Raw genomic sequence first — 26,885 nt, forward strand, 5'->3', positions numbered from 1 at the left:
AGCTTTTTCCAAAATACTTCCTCATTTAAAGGATTCCAGTAAACTAATCAAGACCCATCTAGAATGGGTGGAGTCACTTCTCCCTCTAATGAAAGGTTAACACTCACAATTGGGTGTGTCACATCTCCACAGAGATAATCTAATCAATTTTCCAACCTACAGAGCTGAATAGGGTTTAAAAGAAATGGCTGTCTCCACAAGATGGATTAGGATTAAACATGCTTTTCTAGGGTACATAACTCCTTTCAGACCAGCAGACAGGGTATGAAGGATTTAATTTGTCTAAAAATTCTTTGATATTCATTCCTCCATTCAAAAGATGGAGACTAATACCTTTCCATTTGAGGATGAGTGGGACTTAGTAATTTACTTCTGAAGGATAGAAAAACATGGAAATAATGGTGTGCAACTTCAGGGACTAGGCCATACAAAGGTGCTGTGGTTTTTGTTTTGGTCCCTCTATTTCTCAGATTACTCAGTTTGAGGGAAGCTAGCTGCTATACTGTGAGTAGGCAGCACTGAGAGATCCATTTGCTGAGGAAATGAGGCCTCCTACCAGCATGCTTGAGTTTGGAAGCAAATACTTCAGTGTCCGGTCAAACCTTCAGATGACTGAAGCCCCAGTCTACAGCTTGATTACAACCTTATGAAAGAATCTGAGCTGCCACCACCAAGTAAAGCTGTTCTCAGATTTTTAACCCCCAGAAACTGAGACAACATGTTTTCCAATGTACTCATTTTTTGGGTGATATGTTATTCAGCAATAAACAACTAATTTACAGTATAATATAGAGATATAAGTTATTATTATTGAATATACTAATATTTGCTGAATAAAGAAGGCCATACTCTACCTATTGTTTATTGCTAGATAATGAGCTGGAAATGAAAGAGAAAGAAGTTTCCAAAAAATGAATATCACAAAATATTAAAAATACGGAAAAATAAGATGGATGTAAAAATTCTGATGGGTGATTTGCAGGCATTTTTCACTCTGCTACATGTTTCATTTCCTGAGAAATGTCAAGCTCTGACAATGACTGCAGGCTATGTGTCAAAGGCTGCAGGCCAAAGGAATCGTTAGTTCATTTCTACCCACTGCTTTTGTTTTATTTCATTCTCAGTTCTCATTTCAAACTAAACTGATAGTTTTAATTAAATAAGAAATGAAAATCATAAATTCTATTCTAAACAGATTATACATAGCTTTTTTTGGTAGAGAAAGTCACCACGTTTCTTTGTTAAACACAAAGATTATGGACAGGGTGATTTGTAATTTGTCTCAGTGCCAACTTCTGAAAGTCACTGCAATCCCTTTGCCACAGTTACACTGATCTAGTCTGACCTCCATCATTAATAATGCCACAACTGGGAGGGCTCAATTCATACTTCTCACCAATCACCTTTGTCAAAATTAATTTGAACCAGAACAAATTTAAACTTAAAACTATGTGACTACCTCTGCTCCACAGGATCCCCATTTACAACCAATTTCCTAAATATTCCACTGAGAATATAGTTGTGGAGGAGTACTGTAAATTGATTATCCTATTAACAATAAATATGGAGTGGAATTTTCTCACTGAATACTTATTAACCCTGATTTCTCAGGGCTTCAAGTGATGGATTTGGAAGCTATGTTAACTCTTTGAAATCATGAGAATAGGTCTTAATATGTTTATCTCAACTGTCACAGCTAAAAAAAAATGTCATGAATCAAGTAAGTTTTTGGAAATTTTTTTTCCCTTTATCAAACTATCTTATAAAGGAATAATAGTTCATGCAAAGGAAAACAGTATAAAAACATTCTTACTTGTAGGAGAAATGCTATTGGCTGGAGAAGATTGGGTGCTAAGGGTGGATTTTGTTCCATTGGGTTGGGGATCAGATGGAGGATACAGAGAGCCTGAAAATAAGATAAAATAAGCAATATTTTTTCCTTTATCAAACTATCTTATAAAGGAATAATAGTTCATGCAAAGGAAAACAGTATGAAAGCATTCTTACCTGTAGGAGCAATGCTGTTGGCTGGAGAAGATTGGGTGCTAAGGGTAGATTTTGTTCCATTGGGTTGGGGATCAGATGGAGGATACAGAGAGCCTGAAAACAAGATCAAATAGGTGTTTATAATAACCAATTTTTTTTCCTTTATCAAACTATCTTATAAAGGAATAATAGTTCATGCAAAGGAAAACAGGATGAAAACATTCTTACCTGTAGGAGTAATGCTGTTGGCTGGAGAAGATTGGGTGCTAAGAGTGGATTCTGTTCCTTTTGGTGGGGGATCAGATGGAGGATACAGAGAGCCTGAAAATAAGATCAAATAGGTGTTTATATAACCAAAATATTGGAAAGGGAGGCAACTTTTGACTTTGCTCCCCACAAACCTTCTTTATTTATTCATCTAACAAGCTATTTTTGAGGGCCTGTTATGCATAAGGAACTGGAATGTAATATTGAATGTGAAAGACACAGGGCTGTCCTTCAGAGTTCATCTAAACTACAAAATAGATAAGAAAACAGACATTGTGTTGAGTGCTATGATAGCGGAAGTCCAAGGCGTGAGGGGAATGCAGTGTAGGAGCATCAACCAAAATGGGAGGTCAGAGGAAAGCTTCTTAGAGAAAGCAGCACTTAATCAAGACCTGGTAAAATCATGGTAACAGCTAATATATATATATTTTTTTACATAGAAATAAGAATGTCAATTTATTGATTTGTAATGATTAATGCAAGTGCAAAGAGTACAAGAAACTTGTGCCAGTGGATCAACTCAGTCTCACATCTGTAGGAAATTTTATATAGGAAGCAAATATTGCAAGTTACTTGTGACCAAATGAATCAGAAAAAGAAAAGGCAGTTGGCTGGTTTCAATGGCTATGATGTCTCATGCATGTATTTCTATTACAGGAACCTATTTACTATAAGGACCAGGCCTTTAACTCTTTGCATCAATATATCCAGTCTATTGAAAAAGAGGAGCAGTTTATTTTGATTTAGGTACCATTATCATCGAAAAGCAAAGATGATACACTAACTGTGAGAGGGCTCTTTAGGAGAAAGGGAAAGGCAATGAGCAGCAGCCATAAAATAGTAGACAAAGAAAGTTAAGTTATTAAATTTCAGAAAAATTTCTGAGGGTTGTAAGCACTTCAGGAGGGAGAAATAAAATCCAAGGGAAAAGTGACAGAACCTGACTACAGGAGTCAGAGTAGGAAAGACCACTGTGGGCACCAGACAAAGTAGAGTTAAAAGTCCTGAGTAATGTTGCACTGAACATGTCCACTCATGGAGACTCAAGAGGTAGGTCCTGGCTTGTGGTAATCACAAGAAAAGAGGAAAACCTTGTACAAACAAGGTCAGCAGTAACCTGGAATAAATATGTAATTTGTTTAGTAAAGGTTCATTTAGAGAAATTTCTAAGGAGGCAGTTAGGAAACATTTTGATTGTAGACCAAGAATCAAGTCTTGAGAGGAAGACTTAGTTATAAAAGGGATAGCAGGAGCCTGCACAGTCAGGATTTAAAGAAAGAGGGTTTTCCCGGTGCTGCTGACCTGTGGATTCTCCAGCTGATTCAAATCTGTGCTCAAATCTAATCTAATCTACCTTAATGAATGATGGAGCAATACATTGAAATTGTCTTCTCTTGTCCTCTCAATAGCCCTTGTGGCCTGATAGAAAAGCCTAGAAATCAGGAATCCAAAACGGGGCAAAGGTGAATGCTCATTTTCCTGTTCAGACAAAACTGGATGGCCTTCCACATGGAGCAATGTCCACCAGATAGGGGAGGTGGACTTGAAATCAACAAATTATAGTGATGCAACATGTGGAATATCTAAATATAGTTTATGGAGCAAAGAGTAGGTCTAAAGTAGCAAACTTGTAACCATACACTAGATTAATTTGTTAGAGATTGTCCTAGTGCTGTGATTTTCAACCTCCTAAGCCTAATTCCTCCTTATTGTAAATAATGCATTATTTTATCACTCCCTTTTTAATTTTGATGTGAAATTCATAGAATAGATCACATAACCTAACCAGGCAATTTATCCAACAAATCATTTAATGCCCTCACTATGAGATAAAGGAGAATTTTAAGTAATTTATAATAATTTGTATTTCCACGAGGTGAATGTGTGGGTATGACTACATTTGGTGAGTTAATGAAATGGTCAGGCGTTTGCACTTAAATGTAGAATCACTATGACTGTGACTGCTGCCGATGCCACTGGCACAGGTTCGCTATATCACAACTCAAATTTCGAGAGTGAGTTTCTACAGGGGTTGTGATTTCATGCAGTGGTAATTAACTCTTGGTGAAGGTTCAAAGAAAGTTCAGTCATTCCATTATTTACAAATTAGTTACATTTCTAAAATAACCAGTGTTTATCAAATCCATGCAAAATATATCTTGCCTATATTCAAAATGTAGTTACGTTATAATTATTAAAATATTTCATTTAATAGCATGTTTTCTGGGATATCTGAACATCATACAGAATACAGGGCAATTAAGGCATCTAGTATCCCAGGTCCTTGCCCATTAAATTCTAGGAGGGACCACTCCACTCCCACCCTAATCATTGTGAGAACCAAACATACTTTCAGATTTCCAGAACACTCAGGGTCACTAAGAACAACTCTTCTAGTGCTTATAAATCTATTCTTTGGGCAGTAAATTATATGGAACTGTTTTGATATTTTCAAAACAACTAGAATGTTCTTATTTGCCTTATATAGCTCATCAGTCCATGATTTTTCACTAAATACGTTGTGCTGGTTTGAAACTATTATATACCCCAGAAAAGCCAAGTTCTTTAATCCTGATTCGATATTGTTGGATGGGGTATTTTTGATTAAGTTGTTTCCCTGGAGCTGTGACCCAATCAGTTGTGGGTGAGACCTTTTGATTAGGTGGTTTCCATGGAGATATGTCTCCAACCATTCAAGGTGGGTTGCTTATTAGAGTCCTTTAAGATGGAACCACTTTGGAAAAAGCTTCAGAGCCCAAACAGACAGAGATGCTTGGAGATGTAGAAAGAAAACTCCCCCAAGGGAAGCTGTTTAAAACCAGAAGCCAAAGAACCATCAGATGCCAGGCACATGCCTTCCCAGATTGGCCTTTCTTGAGTTAAGGTATCTTTTCCTGGATGCCTTAGTTTGGACATTTTTATGACCCTAGAACTGTAAACTTGTAACTTAATAAATTCCTTTTATAAAAGCCAACCCATTTCAGTATATTGTATTCCAGCAGAATTAAGAAACTAATTCGTACCTACATGAAGTCAAAGCTACAATTAGGGGTAGGGTGAGGAGTTAAATCAACTTTCCAAATAAGAGATTCTGTGTGAGTTGGTCAGAGCACTCGTGTATTTCTAAGTTTGTGAAACTATTATGAGCACTAAGGCCAATTTCTGGGAAGATCCAGGTCAGAGCTAGACCTGAGAGGTTGAGATGGCAACAGCTAATATTTTGAAGTATTTCAAAAGCAACCATTGTATTTACTAAATCCATAAAAATACAGAAAATGTTATCAGCCAAAGTAGAAACAATGATACAAATATCCAATTGGATATAACATCAGTAGTCCATGATTTTATTATGCTCTCTCTAAAATTTTATGTTTTGTCATACAATTTTATTTGGCTAAAACTTTTTATGTGTGGGGAGGAAAAGATGGGAGAGAGGCTAGAATATGATGTTTCATTAATCATATTACATAGTCATCTCAAATTTTGAAAGCCTCCATTACTGCACTTCAAAATAGTCCCTATTAGAAATACAAAACAAAATATATCGGTTGGACCTATTGACTTTAGGGACATGTGGGTTAAATGTGGTTAAATGATTTTAAGACTATATGAATTTTCTGATTTTCCATATATAATGTCATTAGATACAATGTCACACATCTGATGAGCTGTGTCAATTATTTGGATTTTTAATTGCAAATTATAATTGATCTGTGATTTACTTTAAAGTATGAGTATATATTATTCGAGTTTTGTTATTTGATAGCACATAGCACATTAGAAGGAATTTTTAAAAATCTGGACACATTTGTTTTACTTTCATTGTTAATGATGCTGTTACTACTATTGGCTACTGGGTGTTTGTAGCAGGCCCTAACTTGCTATTCTAGAAATGCTTTCATACTGTCAAACTTTGAAAAGTTGTTGTTGTTGTTGTTGGCAGTGGTGGGGCTGTTTTATGGCTAGTGTATACATAAGTCAGCAGAATAGCTTCCCTCATCATGCCATCTGAAGCAAGTCTGAATTCTTTACATAAGAACGAACACGAACAAGAATGATCATGATTTTGACCCTCATAGCATCTACAATGTCATTTCCTTACATTGTCCAGCCTCCTGCCCTCTCCTTCAAAACAGACCTTAACCTAACAGGCTACATTTCAACCAATTTCCCAAACACAATGAGCTCCCTATGGATGCCAGGTCTTTGCACATGCTCTCTTCTGACACTTTCCCATCCCAAACTCACCTTCCCAAACGTGAGGAAGCCTAGAGATCTCTGTGAAGTGCTCACAGCCGTCAGTATTTACCCTAACAAAGGACTTATCCTTGTCCTATGCCAGGCCTGACTTTTAAGAGAAGTAATTGTTTTGTTCCTCACTATGTTTCCAGTTGCTGGGAAATGCAAGTAGGTGAATGTACGCATACAAATTCATTCTTAACACATGAAGAAAGAAGACATATCTGATCATTGGTAGATTATAAACATCATCTTCCAAAGTGGTGCCTTAACAAGATGGAACATAGGTCTGGGAAACAAATGCCTAGATATCCTTAGCTGTAGATGGATTAGAACAGCAGTTGGCAAACTACAGCCTTCAGGTCAAATTCTGCTCACGGCATTTATTTCCAAATAAGTTGGTTTATTAGTATCTATAGCTTTTACTGAGCTACACTGGCAGAGTTGAATGTTGTGACAGAAACTGTATGGCCCATAAAGCCTAAAAATATTTACTATCTGGACATTTACAAGAAAAGTTTGCCAACCTCTGGAACAGAAGATGTTGATAGGGTATGCTCAGTCCCAGATTTCCATAATTAACGAGGCCTAGAAGCACATCACATGTATTTTTCATTTATTGAATATTTCTATTTTCATATGTTATTCTGTCATATTTCATCACCAAATGTCTTTGAAATATCACGGGCTCTCAGTACACAAAGCCTCATAGTGCATTAGGAAGTTGTTATTACAAGATTTAAATTTGGAGGTAAACTCTTTGCCCTGTGACAGAAGCAACACATCACTTTTAGCATGAAACCTGAGGCCGCCAAAAAAAAAAGTATCTGGTTTCAGGTAAGACTGCAAACTAGAAACTCTTCCATAGTCAAAACAAAACTCAGTGGGTTTAAAAGAAATGGCTAAAGCTAACAGGGTATAACGTTTTCCCAAACTCAAATGCAGAATTTAGTTGAAACTCCAGGACCAGTTATCAGACAATTGCATTTACCATAATGTAGTAAGGGGTCAAGCTGCTGGCCGAAAGCAACCAAAAGGTAACAGCTTGGAGGCAGGTCTTGCAGGGCTCTTGCAGCCATCCTGAGGTGTCAGTTCAGACAGTGGCCATGTGAACTGGCCCTTGAGGGCCACTGGTCAATTCTTGGGCTTGCTCAGAACTTGAATCAGCCTTTAGTGTAAGCTTTCTAGAAATGTGGGAAACTCCAGGGTTCTCTAGGCCCTTGTTTCTCATACAGTGGTCCACGGACCAACAGAATAGGCATCTCTTAGGAGTTTGTTAGAAATGCAATTACTGAATCAAAATCTGCATTTAACCAAGATCCCTCAGTGATCTGTATGAATATTAAAGTCTGAGAAGAACTCTTCTCTACTGTTGCTCTTAGGAACCCCAGGATCAGTCTTCACGAAACATGAAGTACTTGTTTGGCATCTCCCACCACAGTATTCAGTGGTCTTCTCATCCCACTTTTGAAAATGCCTCCTTTTCCTCCCCTTTCTACCACACAATACACACATGCAAATTTATACACACACAACCCTTAAACCCTTAATGATCTATTTCTCTATCTCAGGGTAACAGATGGAAATCTATTTTAATAAACAAAGCTCAGTTAAGTCTGATGCAGCCAGGATATTGCCTACCCCAGAGGAATTTGCATTTAACTTTTGGATTAAAACAAAACAAAATATCCTCTCCACCTTAAAAAACAAATAAATATACAAACAAAAACTCTATGACTATATGAAAAAAATTCCTCTGCAGGGCTACAATTTTAGACATTCTGTTAGGCTAGCAGGGTAGGATATTTTTGGAAAGTGCTTTTATGTAGCTACTGTTGAATCATGGGAATTCTGCAGGCCCTGAGGCTGAAATACCTGATGGACTACTGGTCACTCTCACCCAATCGCTTCCCTCAGTTCTCTAGAATAAGAATCACCTAGCACTTGAACTTCTAGGGGAGACTGGGGGTAGGTGGGGATGGGAGCCCCTAGAGGGCTGTTATCTCGTAGTCTTCAAGTACCCTTCCCTGGGAACAAATTAATTAAATCTCCTTCCTACTCTGTAATGTTCTCAAAACTTCTCTACCTTAACTGTCAGAGATGATAGATTTTTCTTCTGTATTATGCCCCACTATCTTGGCAACCATAAAAGCTTGATAAAGCAATGACTCTCACCCAAGGTACTAGAAATTTACTTCAGAGTTCATAAAGCATCCAGCAGCATTATCACAGACAGAAGGCATGTTTGGAAGAAAATGTTTAAGAAGATGCCACAAATAGGGAAATATGATATGGGGATGGCATTGCTTTACTGAGCCTCTAATGCATTCTTCTAAATCATTCACAATATATGTCAAAATGTGCTACCGGAACATTCGCTTTAACTGTGGTAAATGGGACACTTCCAGATTTATTGTCATTAATATGTGATCAGACAGGATAAAAATTGACTTGACAACTTAAAACTAACCACCCTCTCAGAGCCGAAAATTACAACAGGTCAAGAGCCACCCTAAAAAATTGGAATTATGGTGTGCTTTGGTTATCAGAAGCAGTGTTCTTCCTTATTATCCTAAAAGTATCCATAATTTTCTAATGCTAAAACCAAGCACAGCTTTAACATCAGAAAATACCGGTTCTTTAGTCATGGTTTTGTCTACTATGGGAATGGATTCTCCTTAGGATTTGAGTTGTTTATTTTTTTGATATTTTAGCTCATGTGCTTAGATTCCTTGGATTTTATTGGCGTATCTATGTGAGATCCAGTTACTTTCACACTGTTCCAATACTGCAGCCCTAATTATGTATAGACTTCAAAGAAGGATGTGCCCTTATTTCTGAGGGAATTAGGCACAGTTGAGTATGGGTGTTTCAGTGTATATTCATCACCACTTCTGGATGATTAACTCAGACTCATGCATATACATATCCAGGCAGACAGGATTACGGGGCTCATGCTACCATTCCAGGATCAAAATGACACTAACTTCTGAGTAGCAGAGCTGGATCTGCATTGAGCCCACTCCTTCTCAATCCAAGTCTCCCATCGACCAGCTGCCTGCATTTGGGACAGAGTTGGGCAAGATCTAAGATGGAAACCGCAGCTTTGTACAAAAGAAAGCTCTCTCCCTCATAAATTTTTCAGTTTTTATGGGTATGTCATAAATTACAATGTTTCTGAAAATAGAAAAGTGTTAAAAGAGATTAATGGTCATGTGGAATTGTAAAAATGCTTTGCAAATCTGTGTGTTTTATGCATATAAAACACATGCATATGCATATTTGACAATTGTCATTATCAAGTTCTACCTGTCCAAAGGTATGCCTATTGCCACCGGATTTGTTGAGACATTTGTTCACATCTTTTATGTAGCAAAATCCATTACCTGATTTGGCACAGGGTGGAGAATATTCTGGTTAATCAAATGTTATAATTAGTAGAATGATTCTAGATATCAATTTTCAAGTTATGAAATAATTATTAAAAGTCTTGCACAACCCAGACATTACGCTTCATACCATTAAAATCATTAAGACACATTCTCCGCTCTTGAGGTATTTGTATCCCATATATGGATTACAAAATAAAATAATCTCAGTGTTAAAATTATATATGCTATATATAATTGAATGTTTTTAATGACTCAGAGGGAATTTTAAGTTTTTAAATCTCTCTTTCCCTAATAATATTGGTATTAATTTTCATTATGTGGTAGCTTAAAAATGCAAATTAATTAAGATATATTATTAATAGAATCTGAACAAAACATTTGTTGCATTCAACAGAAATTCTGCATGGGAACATAGGAATCAGCCACTTTCTTATTTTCTTATTGAAGAAATTCATTGCAGGAGTCCCATTTGTCAAAGTGTTTGCTGACTTGAATTTTAATAATTTTGAGTTACGTAGAAAGTTTTCCAAGATTAAAATTTTATGGAAATTATGAGTATTCTATTTTTTTTAATTAGACATCTTTTGAACTTGGGGGAATCTTGGCCACCCCTGGATGACATTATTAAATAGACAACTCACCCAGGGAAATGGAGATCTTTTCAGATGAGATATTCCACACTCTATTTGCAGGGCCTGGAGACAGAGCCATACACCAAATGGTCAGGTTCATTGATTGGGCTGCTCCATTAATGTGTACCTTTGTCAGAACAGACTTCAGTTCCAAAAATCCGCCTTTGCCTTTTCTTTCCTCATTAATAATGTTTATTTCTAAACAACAGATAAGGATATGGTTAGTCACCAACTTTATCTGTAGGTGCCATAATGAGGTCAAGTCATGGCTGGAGATGTTACAATGGATGGCAATATAGAATCTAAAGTGGTGGAATGGCAATCTCTATGCAACGAGGGTTAATTTCAGCTGGCCTGGGTTAACCTGAGATGCCTTACTCAAGTTCCTCCATGACACTGATCCATGGTTGAAGGTACAAAGCATATTGATTAATAGCATTGCTTATGACCTTGGATCTGGGCTGGTGGTGCAGATTCTCCCAGCTTGTCTGCATTGTTTATTGGTAACAGTGAGATTGATGATTTGCACTTGGTCTCAATGAGTGCCAGGAGAACTCTGTTGTGAGTCTGATTACATAGCAGGAATATGCCTGTGTGACCACTGAAATGTAAAACAACCTCACCAAGACTCCATTTTGGGCTCCCATTTCCGAGGTGTTCTGTGCACGGGTTGGCGTTTTCTAATCTGAGAGATAAAGCTGGTCCGTCTATGGCCCCTTACAGAGGGAGGACAAAAGGTCCACACTAGACCCCTTGCTGTCAGTAAATGCACGGGGTGGCTATCCTTACTTTGTGTTGCTATATTGTATCCTTTTCCTGAAATAAACTGCAGATTTTTAAGCATTATCATTTTCATTCCAGTGAGTCTTCTTTAGCCATCAAACCCTGCTTTAAATGCTGCTGTTAATGCAGCCTCCTAAAAGCATATGTGGCAGCAGGAAATTAATGTAAAACCATCTGTCATCATAGGCCAGAGCTATGTGGACTCTCACAGCTTCTTTATATTAAAAGTCCTTAATGCTGCTCTCAAATTATCACTCATTGAAGTAATAACTAACTGCAGTTGTATGTGGATGGAATTCTGATCACACCATCGGGCCTCAGGGCAGGGGAGGGTAACGGGGTACATCAACCCTGGGTGTTTGCCTCTGTAAGGCTTGTTTGCCAGGAGAACAAATTTATCATTACCCATAAAAGATATTTTCAAGACAGAACCCTGTCCTCTCACTGATACTGTTGTTGTGGGTGAACTGTTTTAAAGTGAACTAATAACAAAACCTATAATAATCTCGGAATGCATCAAGTGATACAATGAATCACTTCTCAGCATAAGCTTTTATCAATTAAAAATAACATGCAGCAAGAAGGTTGTGTGACTCAGTTGCTGTTGCTTTGAGGATAAATGACTTAGGAGAAAAGAGAAGGGCTGCTGTCCAGCAGGGGTTGGCAGGGTGCTTCTGGCAGAGGCTGTCATGGTTAGCAGGCACGAAACGTGGCTTTGCGCATAATCAACTGAGCTTGTCTCCAGGTGTGTTCCTGTTCCAGGAACTTTTAATCCTCCTGGTGAACATGTTTCCTGCCCATGGAGCCAACTCTTTTACATACACTTCCTCTAGGTCCTCCCCCGACTCCCCCAGATTCTCACAAGAAAAAGTAGAAATTAGTGGTTTATGATTAAAAGCCATGGTGTTAATTTAGCAAAATGTAATGATTAATAAATGTATACTGAATTAAACTATTTTCCCTCGTTTAGAGATTTTCTTTCACTGGTTAAACAAAACATTGTTTGCACAAGTTTTGGCAAAGCTAACTATATCTCATTCATTCTGGGAAATGCGATTCCCCACCCACTCAGAGGTACCAGAAAATGGCATCTAGTAGGCGAGATGATTTTTTTCTTGGAATGAGAAATATTCTTAAATGCCAAGACAAACTTGGGCAATGACAATTTCTATTGTTCTTTATTTTCTTTCTTTCTTTGCCAAATCCATTTCCACTATTTCCTTACCTTTTTTTTCACCTTGAAGAGAGCCTCCATCTATAAACCATGTGAGATTTGCTGTGGGAAATACATTCCTCAGTGAACAGGTAAATGTTCTTTGGGGCTAAGGATAGAACACAGAGAGGTTTATTGCAAATTCAGAAGGAGCTGTTTCTACTTACAGCTCCATCAACCCTCACATGAGACAAACTTTTGGCAGGAAACAATTTTTTCATTTTTCACTGAACAAATACAAGGCAGTGTGTACCTTTAAGATAGATTGTATCAAAATGTGGACTACAAATGGACTATCTCTTTTAGAGATGTTACAAATTGATTGTTGGATTCCTAGATCACCTTAGAAAGGATCTAGACCTATGCTAATAATGCAAGTTCAGATTCTGGGTCCTGGAAAAGGGAAACCACAACACTGCATAGGCAGAATAAAATAGCACTAAATGCAATCCAAAGGATAGGAGCAGGAAGTTATAGCAGGCAGAGGCCATAGAGGAATATTTTGTTAGAATAAAAGCTGAAATAGAGCCACGTGTTGTTTCCATTCCCCAAATAATGCAAAGTACTATTTGTAGTCGCAACCACCAAAACCATTTAATATAAATATCTTACTTCCTGATTTGTAAAGTATTGTCCTAATTATATTTTTCATTTTATCTTCTTGATAGTTCTATGGCACAGGTAGGACCTATGTCATAATTGTCCTTTGACAGGTGGAAAATCAAGGCACAGAGTAGCTAAAGGGAGTTGAAGGCAATTAATAGCACATTGGAAATTATGTTCCCTCCATTATAGTCCAGGATATTTGCTACCAAAATAGATTGTACTGAAACAAGGAAGACATGGAAGAACAGGATGCTTTTGCTATAAAAGTAGAGAACTTAGACTTAAGTTGGTTGTGTTTTATTTCCAACACTGTTCAAAGACAGATAGTTCTTTAGGGAATAGTACTTTCTGCAACAGCTTGGTGAAAATATCCAGTGAGACTATTCATTTCCCCTTATTTAATCTTATCCCCTGCAAAATTATAGTCTCATTTATAGTTACTTGTTTTCCCATCAAGAAGCATATATATTTCCGATGAGACCATTCCTAGTTCTTAGTTCACAAATATTTTTCACTGTTGATGACTATATTAGTTCACCAGCACAGAACGATTAATTGCATGTGAGACTGGGTACACCAATTTCCCCAAAGCTTAGTTACTCCCAAAGAGTCTGGACCTACAAAGTGGAGGAACCAGACTCAGGGATACTAAATAGCACTTCTTGTGAGAGCATATGGAGGCCCAGCTTAACATTCCTTAAGAAATCAAAACACACACACACACAGACACAGACATACACACACACACAGACTTAAGGAAACAATGAAACTTTCTGGAGAGCTATCTGTCCTAATCAAGATGATAGGTGGCAAATGGGGCAGCTCCCAGTATTTCCACTCAATCAACACTTGCTTTCTCCGGATAATGGGGATACATGCATGTGCAGAGATGCAGACCCATGAAACTGTGCCTCTCTCTGCCCTGGAAAATAAAAAATAAAATCAGGTCCAAAAGATGCATTCTTATTAAGTAAAGGAAAGACAATTCAGATAATTTAATCCAACAAAATGCAAAAGCTGGATGTTCATCTCCAGGTGGTTTATGAAGGGAGGTAAGGGCAATAGGAGAAGAGAGGCTCAAAAACAGTTGTAAAGAGTGGTGTCAAACTCAGGGCCTTTAGTCAGTCTCATGACTCATTTCCTCCAGTCTCAGTTAACCCACCAAAATGATCATGCTCCAATAATATCAGAAACAAGTGGTGGGTACATTATTTTGCAATGTACTGGCTCACTGATGGAATCCTTTATCAATTTCTAAAATACGAAAAGAGTTAAATTTGAAAATGATCTGCTAAATTCAGATTTTAGAGAATGATTCAGATTTCAAATATTCTAAACCACCTCCAGACCCTGGGTTACAAGATTTGGTTTGGGAATATGGTTCTCCTCTCAGTTTCTCTAAATTTGCAAAGCCACAGACTAAATTTAGTTCAACTTGAGGTGAAAGATTTCAGGAAATGTCAAGCATATATGGTTTTGCTGTGCAAACAGAGCTGTCTTTACAATTAGGAACTTCCACTTGATCCAAATGAGTAAGAAGAAAGACAGGTTATATCAGAAAAGAATATGAAGAAATAAACCCACACAAGATGATATGTGCACACACATGCAAACATACATGGGCCTTTGTTAAAAAGTAAAAAATAATTGCTGGCTCATTGTGCCCCTGTTGCATTTGAGAGAGAAACCAAATAATTGTTTTGTCCAACACATTATTCTACATAAATATGGGATAAATGAGCAAGAGTACAAAGGATTATATTGTACATGCCAAAAGACATTTTACAGTTCTGTGGGTACAGAGAGGGTGGGGAGAGAAGTCTGAGAATCACTTAGAAAGCAATCTTATTTGGGAGACAGGGGAGAGATGGGCTTGGATTAATTCTACAGGCGGTCTGTGTTGAAGAGTGATGTGGAACTCACAGAGATGGATGGAGCAGGCCTACAGGGGAGCACCTTGAGACCCAGGTGTATCTTGGGGATGTTGTCCTGGAAATAGGAGGAAACCAGAGGAAGGCTGGAACAAGATGGGATTGGAGTCAGAAAACTGAATCCAAATCTGGCCTAGATGGTTTGTCTCATTTACAAAGACAAAATTTAAAAATGGTTATCATTTGTAAGCTAACCGACACTCAGCTTGCCTAAATTTAGCAGCGCCTTTTCCAAAAGGCTTTTCATAGAATGCTTTTGAAAACACTTAGGATTTTAGATCTTAAAAAAAAATGTTTCTCTATTTGTTTACTCACTCTTCATTCCTATTTAGATACTTTCTTCCTGTTTCCCCCCATATGAAATGTAACTTTTCAGTTTCTTCACATTTTTTCTCTTCCATTTCTACCTTTTCTTCTATAAAATCAGTTGTTTCTTCTACAGAATGTTCTTGGAAATGTTCCTGTCTCTACCCGGGCATTTTTCTTCCTAAATTTAAATTTCGTAAAGGTGTGTGTGTGTCTGTGGGTGTGTGCATGCTTCCTTCTTTCTATTTTCCTCCCTCCCTCCCTTCTTTCCTTTGTTTCTCTTTGCTTAAGTTGTGATTGTCCTTTTATTTCACTATGAGAGTTGAAGCCAATAACATTCCAGCTTTTCAAACTCTAGTTATATTATTTAATTAAAAGAGCAGCCTTGAATCTGTCCCTCAATTAGCAATATTTCTTTGAGATTTGGGGGTTTTCTTTCACTTAATCTTCTTTTTTCCTAAGTTCCTAAGAGGCTTTTCACTTGATTGTAATTATAGTGTTGACCAAGAAATAACAGCCTGAGCTGTTAAAGCAAAAAAAAGCATTTATTTGGGGTCTTAGAATTGCAATTCAGGGAGCACAGATACAATTAGCAACCTAAATTGTGTCCTAAATTGGTGCTGTCAGGCAAGGGTTTTTAAAAGGAAAAAGCAGAAGAAAAAAAAGGAGAAGTTGGTTAGGGCAAGGGTCTTAGAAATATGTTTCATTGTTTTCAGAAAGGAAACAGGTTGCTCCCCTGGTTGCTTAGGTTTTGCTTATAATAGCCAATTTCAAGTTTCAGGGAGTGGGCTAAGGGTCTGTCTGCACAGGTCTCTGACGCCATTATAAATCTCAGCCTATGTTGCTCCAGTTTCCTTTCACAGCAGTAACCATAGTTTCCAAACCAAAAATCAAGGCTCCTGGCCTGACAATTGGACAAAATATTTTAAACCGCAGATGTCCTTGAGGCATACGGTTTCTATGCCCATATTTCCCTCTCCTTCCCCTCTCAAAGCTCTTTTTTTTTGCTTGAGAGACCAGATGATCTAGTTATGGAGAAGTGAACTAAAACTTGTAGGTACTTGACCTAATGTTTTACTAGATGATATTTGCCAGGAACATCTGTTGTTTTTTTTTTTTTTTTGGTGGTGGTGGTGGAGGGTGGTGAAGGAAAGGTTTTCATTTGGATGTAAGTGTCTCAGGAAAACCTGCCAGGCAGGGACACACCCACTTGATAGCAAGGCTGTCCTGGAAGTGGGAGGAAACAGGAACTGGAGGTGCCCTCCCCTTCTGGGTGGGAGTGAGCTAATAACCATCCCCGCATGCAGACAACAAACTCAACTCTACCCCAGAGAGACTGGGAGACACGGCCAGAGCCTTGCTTTCTCGTGTAAGTACTCACCTGCGGCTGGGGGGTGGGGGTGGGGTGGAGTGGTGGGGGTTGCTCAGGGATTCCCTAACTGTTTTGAGTTTCCAAAACTTGATGAATAGTTTCTCACTCACTTAAGAAATGACCCAAGAAAGGAGAGTGGAGACAGGCTGTTTTTAAAGTAGAATAGAACTTTCCATGTATTTATCCTTAAAAGAAGGGTAAATCAAGCCAAACATCTATGTTAACTAAACTACCTGTCCTCATGGGCTGTTGGCTTTGCAGGTGACGGTGCCAGGGAAGGTGGCCCTTGGTGAGCTGCTGGCCGAGGATGGCCAGGCGACACAGGTCTGTGGAGATGCGTTCCAGCTCTTTCTCCATGCATGCCAGTTCCTCCTGCTGAAATCAGCCAAGCCTGCTGTTTGGATTTCTTAGAATCCTGCCCTCCCAAGGAACTCCATGGGGCCAAACTGACCTCAAACGCTGGGAGCTTTGTAACCCAGACACCCTGGCAGGCTTTGGAACTCTCATTGCCACGGTGGTTAGGAAATGAGAGTCTCTGAACTGGGTATCTGTCCGTGCTTGCTTTACCTTCTCTGAGGAAGACGCAGTGAGGACTCAGCCCTGAGGCCTCATTCCTTCTGCCTACAAAGTGAAACTGCATTTTACAGGCACCAAGGAGCACAGAAACAGTGGCAACAGCCAAGAGCAAAATCAAGAGAAAAACCTGAAATTTTTAATATTTCAGAGCACTTGTGATGATGGTGTTGATCTAGAGAACACTTGAGTTCACTGAAGTTCCTTGTCATTGCTGGACAGGGAAAGCCTTTCATTTATTTTGTCTTTCTGGTCTGGCAAGGAGGGATCAATCTGGAGTGTGGAAGAGTACCTCATAGGGCATTTTGCTGGTCTGTGGTTTGCCTCTTCCCCACCTCCACCCCTGTCTCTGCCGTGAAGCAGAACCAGGAAGCATCATACCACCCAGGCAGGGCCAATCTCGGACATTACTGTGAATGCCCAAGAGTCACAGCCGTGCCTTTGCAAATATACGTTTAACCTTGGCTCGAGGCTGGGCACCTTCATAAGGGGCCTGTAAAAGAGGAGCCCGGGTGAGACGGGAAGAGGAGGAAAAGGAGGGAACTAGGGTGAAAGCCGAAGGGGACTTGGAGATGAAGGAGGGGGAGGTTAGTGAGACGGGAGAACTGGTTGGCTCATTTGTGAGTGCCATGCCCACCGCAGTGCCCCACCATCGGGGGACCCGTTTTTCTGAGGCTTGGGAGTATTTCCACCTGGCCCCTGCTCGTGCTGGGCATCACCCCAACCAATATGCCACCTGCCGCCTGTGTGGCAGGCAGGTGAGTCGCGGGCCCGGGGTTAACGTGGGCACCACAGCCCTGTGGAAGCATCTGAAAAGCATCCACAAAGAAGAGCTGGAGAAGAGCGGCCATGGGCAGACGGGGCAGCGCCAGGACCCAAGGCCCCAGGGGCCCCCGCTCCCCGTGGGCATGGAGGGTGACTGGGCCAAGGTCCTGGAGCAGGTGGGGGCCTTGGCTTTATGGGCCAGCCAAAGGGAAAAGGAGATTCTTAGGAGGGAGCGGGCCGTGGAATTGCGGGAGAGGGCTTTGGAAAGGAGGGAGAGAGCCCTGGAGGAGGTGGAAAGGGTCATCCTGGAGATGAAGTGGAAGGTAAGGGCTGAGAAGGAGGCATGCCAGAGGGAGAATGACCTGCCTGCAGCAGCACATCCCTTCCATTTTGTTTAAATATTTCGGGCTTGGAGATGTCTTTTCTGAAGACACTGACTTTAGACTTATAGCCAAGAGCCCTTCTAGTAGTTTCAGAACAAATAAAAGGCAAAGTACTTTAGTGGGATTTTGAGACACAGTGGGCATAGCATGCATTAATTACAGGCAATCTGAATGTTTCAGGGCAGAGTGTGCTAGCCTGTCAACATTGTTCAGTAAGTGGATTGTGCCTTGCACTTGGTTTCATTGGAGCTGAAGGTTTCAAATGGTAGAAGCTGGTTAGGAAGCCAGAATGTTCCTATGTAATCAGCTTGCCCTGTAAGAGACCCCACCACTAGCAGAACTTAGGCTTCCTGGTACAGATGTGCTTGCACACATACTGATGGTGATTGGAGACAAAACTTGTCCTGTGTGAACCTGTGCGAGCAGTGGAAGGACAAAGAAGACTCTGCCTGAGCTCTCTGGGACCCCTCCAGAGCATGTCTTTCTCCTGTGGTTGTAGTGCTGTGTCCTGTGCCTATATTAAAGGAGTTTCATCCATGTCACCTGAGTCCTGTGAGTCTTTTTGACAATCTATCACGTAAAGCTATTAATTGCTAATTAGTACAGAAAGAAAGAAAAGCTTTTCAACTCACTTGATTTTTTAAGAATTAAGCCTAAAGAATATAAAAAATCATTGACAAATACTTAAAACTGGAATCTAATTTCTTACTAAGGTCTATGAAAGAAGAAGGCATTAATGGGAAAGAGGAAAAAGAAACTCAGAAGGAAAAAGAAAAGAATGGAGAGATGAGGGTAAATGCAGAGAAGTAAAAATAGAGGCAGAACAATAAAAAAAAAAGAGTAGAGAGAGAAGAAATATGAAGATAGGGGAAGAAAGGTAGCACTTTAGGAAAAACTCACCATGAAAAGGGGAAAAAGACTGTTAAGTGTCTAGGACAGTGAAGGACAGAGAATATTTTCTTAGATTCTCAGGTCAATTTTAATGAATTAAAATGCTTTTATTTTGTGCCCACAGATCAGTCTTTGAGCAGCAGGCTTGGATTTTCCCCCTACTTCTGAAATGCTAACTGCATGAAAATCCATTGTTCAACCCTTTCTTTTTTAACTGTTCATCTTCAAACATTCAGAGATGATTTGAAAGAAAGAAGCCTTATAATCCAAAGGGAGGGAAACAATTTCCTGGGCTGCTAAGGCTATCTTAAAATATTAACTCAGGTAATCGAATACAGTGACACTCAAAACCACTCTGGCCTTTGGGCTGGAGCTGACTTTTGTTTTGGATGACTCCTACAGAAGATATTTCTTTAAAAAAATGAATTTAGCCTGGTTTGGATTGGGGAAGGGGGACCAGAGGTAGCTGGAGAAAAGCAAGAGGAGATAAAGATAATATCTTATCATCTCATAGATAGCCCAAGTACTTTATTGGGCATTGACTTTCCCAAAAGTGGACAAGATCTGGGTGAAATAATGGTTTCATGCTTGTTTGGCCCTGACCTATATGGCTCACACTTACTGCTTCTTAAACCTGTCAGGCAGGCCAAACAGCCAGGTCCATCTTCCAGAGATGTTGCCTGTGGAACAAGAGTCCAAACACTTGGCCTGTGAAAAATCTTTAATTCTCTTTTTTTCTAGAAGCCTAATTGATGTGAAAGATGTACCTCCTATGTGCTTTGCCCCTTTTAGGGCCCTGTCCATTGGTGGTGAAAGTTCACATGCTCGCCAACATAAATGATGATGGTTTCTGGGAGTCATGTGGCTGGACATTTGGATCAGAGCCTTAATGTGCCAGAAAAAGAAAAGAAAAGAAAAAGATGCTAGAGAAAATAAACGAAGCTGCAATATCTAATCTTTTTGACAAATTAAGCAAACATACATTGGTATAGGGCTTAAGAAGGGGAAGTTAAGGAATCCGCAAGGGGTTCAGGCTTTGCAAAACGAAACTAAATAAGCATAAACTTCCACACAAAACAAACCTTTCAAAAACAGCTACAGGAGCTATCCTGTCTCACTGATGCAGACCAAAGTGTGGTTTTCAGATTATGGTGTGTGTCCTACATTGTCCTCATTATTTTAGCCTCTTTTCCTTTTCAGCCATCTTCAATCGAATTGCTTGTGCAATTCCTATGTTTCATGTTAGGTAGTTTTCTTTAGATGAAAAAAAAAATTGTCAAACAAAAAATGTAAGGGGGTGAGAAGGACAGGATCCATGAAGGTGAATTGGTCTAAGTCAAGGCCTAAAACAGAAGGATATATGGCTCTTGGAAAGACCGAACCATTGAATGAATTCTGGTGTTTTCCTGCATTTATGTGCCCTCTTATGTCACATCTTCAGCATCATCAGACTGGGGTGTAAAGGGCCATAGGCTTCGAGCCGATGAGCTTTTTGGCTCAGCTTGTTTTGCTTTAATGCAAAACTCTACTACAAGGAGGGACTCTGAGGTTTAGGTTAAAGGTTCCCTCCCTATCTCTGCCTCTGGAGCAGGGCTGCTGCAGGCTAGGGCAGAGCCACTGGCAATATCTTGCCCTCAGAGACAAACAGGGGCATAGTCACAGGACTGACACCCTCCTTGGATGTTCCTGGCATGTCTGAGCTTTACTTTCATATTCTTTTTTTTTTTTTTTTAAATCACCTGTTCTAGAATGTCTGTGAGAAAATTCATTCAGTAGTGTGAAAGACATCATCATTAGAATAATTTGGATTTTTTTTTTTTTTAGCAAAAAATGAATTAGCCGGAAAGTTTGTCACTTTAGTAATAATGGAAAAGACAGTTCATCAGTGGCCAGGTCCCCAGTATGTTCTCCACTGAAGGCTGCCAGTATAGTGAATCTGTAGAACAAATATATGCATGATGACCTAATTAATTGCTAAGGAATGCAGGAGGAGGGTAGGAAATGGCCATTTACCAAACGCTTATGGTCTCCAGGTGGCAGTACTTTGCACATATTTGTTCTCTCATTTGACGTTGGAATCACTGTCTCCTGTCACACATGAGGAAGCTAAGGCATTGGGTTCCCAGGGGCTGGAGTTAATGAATGGCAGAGGAGGATGCAAAAGCAGATCTAGATTTCATAGTCTATGCTGTTTTTTCATTAGCCCACTTTCTCTCCTAGAATCAACCTCATAGTAAGTTTATGAATGAAACTCTGGAAGTAGGGATGGGGAAAGAGAAAATGAATGATAAATAATGGGTAGGGAAGAAATATTCCTGAGACATCTATGTGTCATGTAGTGCATTACTGTACAAAAAGTTAATGCTCCTATGAAATATTTGTTATTACCCTTGTTTTAGAGATGAGTTAGGCGATGCTCATGGAGTTTAACTTCTTGATGAGGGTTTGTGGCTAGTAAGGATTTGACACCAGGTCCATCTGACTCAGAAACATAATTTCCTTTATTATTACCACCCTGCCTGGAAATGGGCATGCTAAATTCTCATCCCAGTTCTGCTTTATTTAACATGTCTCAGCCAGTTGTCTAGACTCTCCAGTCTCCAATTTCTTGTCTATCCTATGAGATGTGCAGGAAGATGGTGGCTGTCCTACCTATTTCAGAGGCTTCTTGGGAGCATCACATGATAAAAGCATGTGAAAGGGCTTCGAAGGGTTAATAAGTTATTTAAAAATACAGGAGGGTATGTATGGATGTTAGAGTGAGAAATTACTAATGTCTGGCAAGTTCTTAAAAGATTCATAGACAAGCTGTGTCCTGTAGCTGGTATTGTTGGGCAGGAGACAGACTATTCATGGATTCCCCAGTAGGGAAAGTTCTAGCTAGAATCTAGGCCATCACAGGTACAGAAGAGGAAATTTGATGATGGCATTTAAGGCACAAGCCTTTTTTATAAAAATCTGGATTCTTGGATCCAATCTTATGTGTGTGTGTGTATGTATATATTTGGATTCAGTCCATATTTCCTGTAAACATTGACATCAAGAACCTACAAGAGGGTGGGCCACAGTGGCTCAGCAGGCAGAGTTCTCATCTATGATGCTGGAGACCCAAGTTTGTGTCCTGGTACTTGCCCATGCAAAAAAAAAAAAAAAAGAAAGAAAGAACCTGTAAGAAACAATAAGACGTACCAAAAAGGGTGTCACTAAATTCTTCCTTTGCAAACTAGTGAAATGATTTCCACTAACTTGGATATTAATTATGACAGAATAACATCTTTAAGATCATTTCCTATATACTCAGGAGTATGACAACAATTATCAAAGAGATGAATATATTAATTGACAAAAGACACAAGTATTTGGACACACACACACACATATATATATACATATACACACTCATCCACAACCATCCTGCCCATATGCAGCTCTCAAATTAAGTGGCTGATATTCAGTGGGCCCCCAAATCATAAATTACTTACTGGTCTTGGGACTGTTGCTTCTAGAATGTGAGTATGATTTCTTTTCACCACATAAGAGAAAAATTATTAGAATTAATGAGAATATTTATTTTATAGGGGGTTTTGAAAAGTTTGGGTGAAATCATAAAGCCACAAGACAGTTGATTAAAACAGATAATAGCAATAAAAGAAACTACAACAATAACTAACATTTAATGAACACAATGTTGCTGAGATACTACGGTACTGAAAACTTTTCATACGTTATTTAATTTAATTCTTCAAAACAAAGAAAGTGTGAAGATATTATTACTATTCCCTTTATATAGACAACAAAACTGACTACAAAGCTATGAAGCAATTTTCTCAAGGTACCAGCCAGCAAATGGGAGAACTGGGAAATGAGTCCACATGGGTTGATTCAAGAACCTATTGACTATGGAGGCTGGAAACTATCCGTAAAAAGTTAGTCAGGGGGCCGTGTTCTACCTTTATTTCTCTCTCGCTCTTCCTCCTACCAACCAAAGAAATTGTCAGCGTTCTGCAGGTACAGAAGGGAAATTTCCTTCTGTCACTTCAAAATAAAAACAATGGGAAATCTGATACAGGAAGTTGATTACAATAAATTAAATGCCAGCTGAGCAAAAACTCATTCTTGCACCAAGACTCACACTGCTTTCTGCCCTATTTTTCCCTCACTACACACCTCAATTTTTATAAAATAAAAATTTAAATAGCTGATACTATATTTTTCCAGGAAATTTAAGGACTAAGGATCAGTATACATGTTCTGAGCACTCCAAGTCCAAAAGCAAGATTCCCATTTGGTTTCTAAGACCAGTTCAGCTTCACTTCAACTTTACCAGTAATTACTGGGCAGAGGGCCAAAGCGTTAAGGTCTCTTCAGAAAAAATTCCTAACAATTATGCAACTTGACACACCTTAACATATAACACTATAGATTTTCAAAGATTTAAACATGACTCACCTCTCCCAGGACATCCATGGAGATATTTTCCATAATCATAGGGATTTCTGGCTTAGCTTAAAGGCAAATTAAGCACAGTTAGTGGCACTAACCATCATCCTACCTGCCCACCAGTTTGTGTGTCTGTTTGAGAGACTCATCACCCATCAAATATCTATTAAACACCCACTGTGTGCAAGGCAGTATTCAAGATGACTAGGAAGCAAAGTGGAAAAAAAACATATACTGTTCTCAAGAAATTTCCATTTTCATAGAAAAAGGTATAATTTTTAGGCAGGACAAAGAAAACACTGGATTCTTGTTTGGTTGTTTGGTGCAGGGAAAATATCTGGGAATATTGCAATGATTTTGTTGACTTCTTCCTAGGTTAAATACCTCTATCTCTCCATTGTCAGCACCTAACAGTGCCCAGCACAAAGCAGACATTCAAATGATGTTGAATTGAAGTGGCAAGTAGATTCTAGTTAAATTCTTGAGTTTGGAAAAGTCTTCTATGAAGCAGAGAAAGCATATTAATCCCACCTGTAATAGATGCTGTCAGTGTCTCATCCCCTCAGTGTTACCTCTATAGACTCAAGGCCTCTTCCTGTGCAAACTTAGGATCCTCTGCCCAAGGTTTGTTTGTGGGGAGAGAAGTGGTCATGAGAGCTCACCACCCAGCCTTCCACCCAGCTTTCCACAAACTGGAAGTCTCAGAGAGCTAATGGTAATAATGCATGAGGAGTTGGGGGGTAAAAATCCCAGCTTCCTTGTCCTTCATTTGGGGTGACTTTGCTGTGTGTTCTATATTGTCTTCCAGAGTTCTCCACGGGAATTGAGCTCTAAGCCCTCGGAGGTAACTGGTTTGATCATGCAAATTTTATTAACTTTCTTCTCTTCTTTGTCTTATTTCTCTATTCCTCTTCTGGTATTTTTCATGATTACCTCCCAAATAAATAAATTTTTTCCTTTGGTGTTTTCCAAGCCAAAAGGATCCTCAAAATTTAATGGAAGGAGGGAGGAATATTACTGTCTTCCTATTAGCAGACAAATACCAGGAGAATGAAGGAGCTGAAAGAAAGAACAATTACTAAAAGCTGCAAGGGTAATAAAGGCAAGTTTTCTCTGTGGCTCAGGACAATCAGGTTTAGAGTTTAGGAGTCAAGGAGAACACGCGTGATGGCCAGATGACTTCCTGCCAAGGAAAGCAATGTTAAATGAGACCAGTAAGGGTGAGAAAACAGGAAAAGAGCTGGGGTGACCTGTGGTCCCTGTGTTAGAGAATGGATAGCTGTTCAGGAAGAAGTAAGCCCGGTTTAGGGCTGTACAATGGGTCTGTGATACATTTGGGTATTTATTTCAAGGTTTTCATGTTTAATTTTTGTCTTATGCCATATGGAAAATCACCAAGAGATGTAAATTGGGTTCTGGATAAGATATGAATTGTACCACTGTGGCAGGGCCACAATAATACTTACTCAGATAATACCCACAAATAGGGTAAAGACCAGATGAGATGGTCTAAGCAAAACCTAACTGGCCTGTTTGCTAAAGGTGAAACCCAAGAAACCTGGAAAATCTAATCCTATGAATAAGCAGGCAGAGTCTAATATTTTTGAGCATCTACTTAAGGCAGCTCAAAAAAGAAGCAAAGAGAAATGGAGAGACAGAGAGATGCAAAGCCAGACAGGATGATAAGGATGAGATGGACAAGAGGGTAAAGCATGCAAGATTGAGAGGAAGGTATTCTTAAATCAGCAGAAAGATACAGGACATGGCTTAATTGCTGACAAGGAAATTAGATCAAAGCATGGACTGATAAACCTTGGCCAAGTGAGACACAGCTTGCCTAACTTAGAATTGATTATTCTTTTCCCATCCTGGATGGCTGCCTTCATTAGTTTGCCAGTGCCCAAGCCAGACAAAGCACTTCCACATTTGTGCTGACAGGGTCACCCTAGTAAGTGAACAAATGGTGGTATCGATGACACATAAATGATAAAAGACATGAACAGTCCAACTCTTCACAGGACATTATTAAAGGCTCCATAAAGAGCCTGATCATCAGGGGTGATTATTGCGCAGCCCATATCCTGAGGAGAGATGGGGGAGAGAGGGAGGGAAGGAAAGAGAGAGGAAGGAAAGGAGAAAGACCCAGACCCAGAGCAGGAGAGATATGAGAAACTTCCAAACAACAGAGACTTTATGCTAAATAACTCTTGTCTATAACCACTCTCATATCTATGAATTACAAGGTCTACATTTCTTTCAAAATACTGAATTGCCTGACCTCCAAAAATAATGTAATAACAGTCTAGTAAAAAATGGATTTTTTTTAGCTTATTATGCATTCAGAGAATTGAAGAAAAATCAAGTAACCCATGTGAAGTTATTTTCTCTTTCTTTATCTCATTTTCAAAATCAATTAATTGCTCCTCCACATCACAGCTTTTCTCTTTGTCTTCTTTTTTAATAAAATACAGTTCTTGGTCACAACAGTCAAAAATATCCAAAGCCCAGGGCTTGTTTATTAATATTTCCTTGTATCAGTGAGCAAAGTAGAATTTTCACATCTATTTTCCCCTGTAGACTCTTTGCCTTTTGAGCTAGGCCACAGCGGATGCTACAGCTCAGTTCCACAGTCCTGAGAATGCAGGGTTAGAGAGGTGGACATCCCTTTGCTCCTTTGTTGCAGGGGTTAGGCAGGCTCTCACCCCAGCTGGCCTTCATGAGGTAGGGGAGACCTCTGCACAGGCTCGTTGGGGCCTTGTTGATGACCTTCCCCTTCCCACAATGCCTTGTCCCCTATTGCTCCAGCAAGCAACTAGGCCATTCAACTAGACCTTTGCAGTTATAATTAAAGAACTTTCCAGTATTCTTAGGAAACACTAAAGTTGCAGGTAAGTTAGTGGTCACCATACAATTGATCGGTCTATGACTATATGCAATTTTTACGCTACTATCCGTCTGTAGCCCCTTACCCTTGTCATACCCTCAAGAAGAACAACAAGAATTAAGTTAAACCAAACTCCAGATGTCCCTTGCAAGGGTGCTTTCCAGCCTGACAGCACATCTTCTCTCCAGAGGAAAGTATGGTAGGAGGATGGTACAAAGTACA

At 39.4% G+C, this 26,885-nt stretch overlaps 2 protein-coding genes across 2 annotated transcripts in view; one reads left to right on the forward strand and one right to left on the reverse strand.

The window, feature by feature from the left end:
* The window catches only part of CD96 (CD96 molecule), a 126,034-nt gene that overhangs the window by 60,113 nt on the left and 39,036 nt on the right, over nt 1-26,885 (reverse strand). The window contains exons 5-8 of the mRNA XM_077117471.1: nt 23,789-23,844; nt 12,525-12,621; nt 10,526-10,714; nt 2,186-2,307 (exon numbers count right to left, since the gene is read on the reverse strand). Coding sequence (XP_076973586.1) covers nt 2,186-2,307; nt 10,526-10,714; nt 12,525-12,621; nt 23,789-23,844 — 464 coding nt within the window. The remainder of the gene's footprint in view (nt 1-2,185; nt 2,308-10,525; nt 10,715-12,524; nt 12,622-23,788; nt 23,845-26,885) is intronic.
* ZBED2 (zinc finger BED-type containing 2) lies at nt 16,525-18,987 on the forward strand. The gene is made up of 2 exons (XM_077118438.1): nt 16,525-16,724; nt 16,989-18,987. The coding sequence occupies exon 2, from the start codon at nt 17,873-17,875 to the stop codon at nt 18,461-18,463; it is 591 nt and encodes a 196-aa protein (XP_076974553.1). The 5' UTR covers nt 16,525-16,724; nt 16,989-17,872; the 3' UTR covers nt 18,464-18,987.

The sequence above is a fragment of the Tamandua tetradactyla genome, chromosome 10 (assembly GCF_023851605.1).
Source record: "Tamandua tetradactyla isolate mTamTet1 chromosome 10, mTamTet1.pri, whole genome shotgun sequence".
NCBI lineage: Eukaryota > Metazoa > Chordata > Mammalia > Pilosa > Myrmecophagidae > Tamandua > Tamandua tetradactyla.